This window comes from Merops nubicus, unplaced genomic scaffold (genome assembly GCF_000691845.1).
Source record: "Merops nubicus isolate BGI_N331 unplaced genomic scaffold, ASM69184v1 scaffold28821, whole genome shotgun sequence".
Lineage (NCBI taxonomy): Eukaryota > Metazoa > Chordata > Aves > Coraciiformes > Meropidae > Merops > Merops nubicus.
The window spans coordinates 1-743 of record NW_008588067.1 but is presented as its reverse complement, the minus strand read 5'-3'; the positions used below and the strand labels follow the sequence as shown (position 1 = coordinate 743).

The window sequence follows — 743 nt, the reverse complement described above, 5'->3', positions numbered from 1 at the left end:
TCACCGGGGGTGGTGCAACCTCGGTTCCAGCAGGGAGGGAGCAGCCTGGGAAGGACTAACAGCTCCTCGCTTGGCCCCTGCCCTGTTTGCAGTGTGGGCTGGAGGATCCTGCACTCCAGCAGCTCCAGCGCCAGCCTTGAAGGCAGGCGTGGTGCTTATTTATGTCCGTTTGTGATTAAAGCCTCTCTGATTTGCTCTATTTAGTCATGAGCCATTTATTCCCATTTTTTTTGGCATGCCAAAGCTGTCCTGTTGCTTAACTTGGTGCTCCCTATCCCCGTTGCTGGTTCCCAAGGGGTAAAGCTCAGCCGTAGCCCCAGCTGGCAGCCCTTGCTGGAGGGTGGCAGGGATGTGGTGGCTGGGAAGCCACAAACCTGCCCGTCCTCACCAGCACACCCTCTTGCCCCTTCCAGTGGGAATTCCAGGTGGGCCCGTGTGAAGGCATCGAGATGGGGGATCACCTCTGGATGGCTCGGTTCATCCTCCACCGCGTCTGTGAGGACTTTGGGGTTGTGGCTACTCTGGACCCCAAACCGATGACCGGCAACTGGAACGGCGCTGGGTGTCACACCAACTACAGCACCGAGGAGATGAGGAGAGAAGGGGGTCTCAAGTGAGTCCTGGGGGGGGGGCTCCCTGGGCTGTACCTGGGAGGTTTGGGGTGTCTTTGGCTACGTGTTTTTCCATACCTGGGTGGCTGCACCAGGCAGAGCTGGGGCTGTCCCAGCCCGTTCTGTTTTCAA

At 58.8% G+C, this 743-nt stretch overlaps 1 protein-coding gene across 1 annotated transcript in view; it reads left to right on the top strand.

The window, feature by feature from the left end:
- The window catches only part of LOC103781443 (glutamine synthetase), a gene marked incomplete at its 5' end in the record, with an annotated part of 4,768 nt that extends 4,151 nt beyond the window's left edge, over nt 1-617 (top strand). The window contains one exon of the mRNA XM_008949163.1: nt 414-617. Within this exon, the coding sequence (XP_008947411.1) occupies nt 414-617 (204 nt within the window). The remainder of the gene's footprint in view (nt 1-413) is intronic.
- Nucleotides 618-743: the final 126 nt, after the last annotated feature.